Genomic DNA, 5,986 nt, shown 5'->3' on the forward strand with positions numbered 1-5,986 from the left:
CAGGCTTCCCATAACGTCTTTACTGCAATGCAAGCTTGTATGTCAAGCTTGGCACAACTTAACACGGGACCCTCATCTTGTCAGTCTGCGCTTTTCGCACTTGAATGAGAATGATCCATGTCTCATCTTACATTCTGATTACCCAATTCGAAACCAACTTTACTCTTTAGAACTCTCTGCCCACAATGAAGACAATCGGAGGTTGAATAAAATCTGTGTGCCTATTTTGCCTGAGTTTGATATGGTAGGATAGTGTAAAGGCTTGCTATGTTTACATGATTCGTTAACAAAAAATCAACTCTACATAAATAATCCTTTTACTAGGGACTACAAAGAGTTGCCCAAATGCATAGAGTTTCAGATATCCATGGAGTTTCGGATCTATAAAGTGGTATTTGGATTTGGTTTTCATCCAACAACAAAAGAGTACAAGGTAGTAAAGATCATCTATTATAGGGCTAGACCTCTAAGAGTACGGAATCTTGGTGGAATTTTTCCTCCAACGTCACAGGTTCAGATTTTCACTCTAGGCAGCCTTACTTGGAGAAGTCTAGGGAATATCTCTTACAGTATTTTTCAAAGATCACCACGGGTCTTGGTTGGTGGAAGACTTCATTGGCCAAAGAGGGATGGTCCTGGTCGCTCGCTCATTTCCTTTGACCTAGCAGACGAGCAATTTCGAGTCGTCCCACAGCCTGATTGTGGTGGCTTAGACAGCTGTAGTTTTTCTCTGGCGGTTTTAGGAGGTTGCCTCTCTGCTGCTGTTCGTCGCAATTATGGGCAACTTGAAATATGGGTAACGAAGGATTATGATGTCAAGGAGTCTAGAACCAAGGAATTTAGCGTTGGAATTCACGTGCCCAGAGGATTGAGACATGATGTAGCTATATCCCTTATGGCTTCAAAGTTCTATTACAATAGCACAATTTTTCGTGTCTTATGCCTCATGAAAAATGGTAACATCTTGTTGGAGAGAAATGGCAGAGGTTTGGTTGCTTACAACCCAATAAGTGGAACATTAAAGGAACTTTTGTTCAATGGAATGCCAGAGTGGTTTGAAGCTGTTGCTCATAAGGGTAATCTCACTCTCATTGATACATAGAAAGTAACAATGTGAATTAAATGTTTCTTTTTTTAGTGAGTTTGCTATTCATTATATACATATAGAGAGGTAAATGTGAAGTTGTGAACGCTCCTCATTTTTTTATGTTTGCAGAACTGTAACAATTATATGAGTTCCTGTTGTATACTGTCTAAACATAGTCAATTACTGGGAAATGAAATTATCTGCATTCCTATGATTATATTAGGATTTTTTTTTTTTTTTAAATCCATCTACCAGGCGGTTCACTAGAACCTAATTGATATTTGGGTAATGTAGAAATATGTGGTGAAGAAGAATGGACTTAACGAGTTCATTGAGGTGCCCTCCTTAGTAGCAATTGAAAATGACTAATAGATTTCAAAAAGGTTCAGCAATTAGTTCCATTATTTTCTTGGTTGTGCTGATAACGATAGGAGAGTACTGTATTTTTTTGCATACATACTACAGTATGTGGACTAGTAAAATGAACGAACTGTAAAACCATCTTTGCTCTCTTTTGCCGATATAATCTTGTATCGTTTACTTCTCTCCTGACCAACTGGAATGTACCATGTTTGCTACTTTGCAGAAATCCTATTCACCATCAAATTTCCAAGATTCTTAATTAAATGCTTTCGCATATTGTAGTTCTATGAATGCAGATAAAATGATGGAGGAATTAGGGAATATAAAATTTTGCACACGCATTAATTTTTAACATTAGTGCAAATTGATCCCTCATTCTCAAGCAAATAAGAAAATTCAGAAAAGAATATCATGAAAGAAAATGGTGGCTTATTGGTTTGAGCTGACCAATAGAACTTCAAAAGGATGGAGATTTCTCAGTTTCATCTATATCTTATAATAAACAAATGAGATTGTAAGGTCAAACAATACCTTGGCCAATAGTATTGGCAGGCCATAAAGGAAACCTAAAACAATAAAATTTCATTGGGGTTTCCGTCTGTTTTCATTTGATTTGATGTTATCAAAGTTCCATTTCTTTGTCTCCGCCTAAACTCTAACCTTAAGTTTTCTCCTTTACAAAGATCTGCAAGGTTGAGATCTCATCCTGTGCGAAAAATTGTAGGAGAAGAGCCGGCTACAAAAAAGCTCCAAAAATTATATACCAATAAGCATGGAATATCTTCCTCCAGAGGTTGTGGTTAACATATTATCAAGGCTTCCTGTAACATCTCTACTGCACTGCAAGCTTGTATGCCGAGCCTGGCGCAGCTTATCAAAAGACCCTCATCTTGTCAGTATGCGTTTTTCATGCGTGGGTAAGAATGATCCAAGTCTCATTTTACACTGTGATTACCCCATCCAAAACCAACTTTACTCTCTAGACCTCTCTGCTCATGATGAAGATAATCTTAGGGTGAATAAAATCTGTGTGCCTACGTTGCCTGAGTATGAGGTGATAGGATCATGCAAATGCTTGCTGTGCTTATGTGATTCACTAACAAAAACTCAATTCTATATATATAATCCTTTCACCAGGGACCACAAACAGTTGCTCAAATCTATAGAGTTTCCGATTCGTGAAGTGGCATTCCGATTCGGATTTGGTTCTCACCCGATAACAAAAGAGTACAAGGTGTTAAAGATTGTGTATCATAGGACTAAACCTCGAACTGTACGCAATCCTGTTCAAATTTATCGGCCAGAATCACAGGTTCAGATTTTCACGCTAGGTAGCCCTGCTTGGAGAAGCCTAGGGAAAATCCCTTACGTTCTTCGTGAAATATCATCACAGGTCCTGGTGAGCGGAAGGCTTCATTGGCAGACTTGGCCACAGAGGTATGGTCCAGATCGCTCGCTCATCTCCTTTGACCTAGCAGACGAGCAATTTCGAGTTGTTCCAAAACCCACTTGTGGTGGCTTAGATGGGTGTAGTTTTTCTCTAGTGGCTTTAGGAGGTTGCCTTTCTGCAGCTGTGAGCCATAAAAATGGTCAAATTGAGATTTGGGTAATGAAGGATTATGATGTTAAGGAGTCTTGGACCAAGGACTTCAGTATTGGTACTCATGTGCCAAGAGGATTGGAAAAGAAAGTGCCCAAATCTTTTAGGGCTTCAAAGTTCTTTAATCATTTCCCAATTATCCGTGTCTTATGCCTTATGAAAAACGGTAACATCTTGTTGGTGTATAAAGGCAGAGCTTTGGTTTCTTATGATCCAATAATGGGAACATTTAGGGATATTATGTTCGATGGAATGCCTAACTGGTTTGAAGCAGTTGTTCATGAGGGTAATCTCACTCTCATTGATATATAGAAAGTAAGAAATGTGAATTCAGTGCTTCTTTAATGTTCATTTGTATGTTGTTTTTAACTACTTGAGAGTGTGTAACCCTGAAGTTGTGAATGCTTTCTCATCTGTTTTATGTTTGCAAAACTATATCAGTTATGTTAACTACTGTTGTGCACAGTCAAAATATACTGAATTACTGGAAAACGAAATAATTCCCTGAAATTCTATGCGTATTTTAGGATCTTTTTTTTTTATTCATCGGCAGTTTACTTGAACCAGATGTTAACATTTGGGTAATTTAGAATAAATTATGTAGGAGTTCATTGTTGTGACCCATTACTATCCAAGTTCCAAATTATTGGATGTAATTGACAATCACTAACAAATTTTAGAAAGATTCAGCAAATAGTTCAATTTAAGTTGCTGAGTTGAGTGGATGTTTCAATTTCACAACAATTGAGCATGTTGATGTTGATGAAACTTTAAGCTATCTTCGGTATCTTAGAAAGCAGCTAAAAAAGATAAAGAGGTTTTATTAATTTTGTTCGCTCTGCAACTAAACAGAGTATGTAAACTTTTTAAACAGTTGGTCTTCATCAAACATTTGTAGTACAGTATTTTTATTTCTTAATTGGATACGATGATTATAATGTCAAATGAGATGAAGTTGCATATTACTATGCATTATAGCATTTCTTTTCTTGAAAAATTCTTTGCAGTGCATAATTAAAATGGCCTTCAAATTTGTAGCCCCCCTTCTAGAACACTATCTGTCAAGCAGTCCCCAACACTTGATTCAAAGAGCTTTGCTTTATACATTCGACCTCAACTATTTGACGTAAATTTGGGGTGAAAGTAACAAGATACATGTTTTTTCCAAAATGCTTTTTTTCTTTTGGTGCATAATACATGATAAATTATAAAGATGCATGTTCAACTATGCTACTCACATATTTTTGTCCAAAAAAAAGTGGTTGACAGAGTCATTTTTGTCCTTACTAGAGAATAAAAAAGTGTTTTGGGGAGTAATTTTGGTTCATATTAGAGACTAAAGCTTGCACTGAAAGAGAACAACCTGAAAATTATCACAAGGATGGATCCCAGAAAACAATACTTTAACTTCCTGTCTTTTCATTCTATTTTTTTCTTTTACAAACATAGATGAGAAAATTTTATTAAAAGAACTGAGCCATGTAAACTAAGGGCAACGTTTTCACTTTCTCTGTTTTCAACTTCAAATTTGTTTTAATCTTCTGCTATCTCTCTGTATGATTGAGATTTAATTTTCTGAGAAATAGAACAAGAGAACCATGATGGAGTCTCTTCCTCGCGAAATCATTCTTGACGTATTATCTAGGCTGCCTGTAACATTGTTACTTCAATGCAAACTTGTATGCCGAGCCTAGAAACACTTAGCACAAGACCCCCCTTCTTGTTGGTATTCATTTTTCCCGATCAGGCGAGAATGATCCATGTCTCATCTTACATTATGACTATCCCACCCAAAATCAGCTTTACTTAATAGAGTTGTCACCTCATAGCAAAGACAATCAGAGAATGAACAGAATCCATGTGCTTCCGTTGCTTGAGTTTGATGTGTTAGGATCATGTAAGGGTTTGTCATGCTTGTGTGATTCCCTGACAAAAAAATCTCTCTATATGTATAATCCTTTTACCAGGGACTGAATAAAGCTACCTAAATGTTTAGAATTTCATAATCAAGATGTGGTGTTAGGATTTGTTTTCCATCAGACAACAAAGGAATACAAGGTGATTATAGTTGTTTATTATAAGCCTTTACCTCTACCTATCCGTCACATCCAATGTCGTGCAGGCAGTATAATTTCTCAAAAATCAGAAGTTCAAATTTTGGACACTCTGCGTAGCCCTGCCTGGAGAAGTATAGGGAGAATACCTTACCGTCTTTATCAGAGGCCATCACAAGTCCTGGTAAATGGAAGACTTCATTGGAGTACTTTGCCACTAAGATATCGTCATGGCACCTCGCTTATCTCATTTGACCAGACAGATGAACAATTTCGAGTAGTTTCGAACACTAAGTGTGATGACTTATTCAGGGGGTAAGTTTGATCTGGTGGTTTTAGGAGGTTGCCTTTCTGAAGCTTTCCAGACCAGTTATTGCCAACTTGAAATTTGGGTTATGAAGGATTATGATGCGAAGGAGTCTTGGATAAAGGAATTCAGCATCGGAGTTCTAGTGCCAGGAGGATTCGAACAAGACGTGGCTCAATCCCTCAAGGGTTCAAACTTATATTGCATTCGTTCATTTGTTCAGGCCTTTTGCCTTCTGATCAACGGTGACATCTTGTTGCAGTTGAACTATAAAAGCAGAGTTCTGGTTTCTTATGACCCAAAAAAGGGAACATTTAAGCAATTCTTGTTCCACGGAATGCCAAATTGGTTTCAGGTTTTGTTCATGAGGGTAATCTTACTCTCATCAACACATAGAAACTAAAGATGTTGAATCCAATGCTTCTTGATACAAATATTTTTCTTTCATGTTCTTCTGTATTACATTTTTGCAACTATAAGTATGTAATCATTGTAACTTGGTACTTGAAAGTGTGTAATTGAAATTTACTGTTTAGTGTTTGCAAATTAATGTTAATGATGTCAAATTCCTGCTG

The 5,986-nt window shown here is 37.0% G+C and overlaps 2 protein-coding genes across 2 annotated transcripts; both read left to right on the forward strand.

The window, feature by feature from the left end:
* The first annotated feature begins 367 nt into the window (after window positions 1-367).
* Window positions 368-1,102, forward strand: LOC116120362 (F-box protein At3g07870-like). The gene has a single exon (XM_031406314.1). The coding sequence runs from the start codon at window positions 368-370 to the stop codon at window positions 1,100-1,102; it is 735 nt and encodes a 244-aa protein (XP_031262174.1).
* A 1,120-nt stretch (window positions 1,103-2,222) lies between these two features.
* On the forward strand, window positions 2,223-3,362 carry LOC116120363 (F-box protein At3g07870-like). The gene has a single exon (XM_031406315.1). The coding sequence runs from the start codon at window positions 2,223-2,225 to the stop codon at window positions 3,360-3,362; it is 1,140 nt and encodes a 379-aa protein (XP_031262175.1).
* Window positions 3,363-5,986: the final 2,624 nt, after the last annotated feature.

The sequence above is a fragment of the Pistacia vera genome, unplaced genomic scaffold (genome assembly GCF_008641045.1).
Source record: "Pistacia vera cultivar Batoury unplaced genomic scaffold, PisVer_v2 Contig93, whole genome shotgun sequence".
In the NCBI taxonomy this organism is placed as follows: Eukaryota; Viridiplantae; Streptophyta; class Magnoliopsida; order Sapindales; family Anacardiaceae; genus Pistacia; species Pistacia vera.

Coding starts and splice junctions, on each gene's coding strand:
- LOC116120363 (XM_031406315.1), top strand. CDS start 2,223: ATGGAATATCTTCCTCCAGAGGTTGTGGTTAACATATTATCAAGGCTT.
- LOC116120362 (XM_031406314.1), top strand. CDS start 368: ATGGAGTTTCGGATCTATAAAGTGGTATTTGGATTTGGTTTTCATCCA.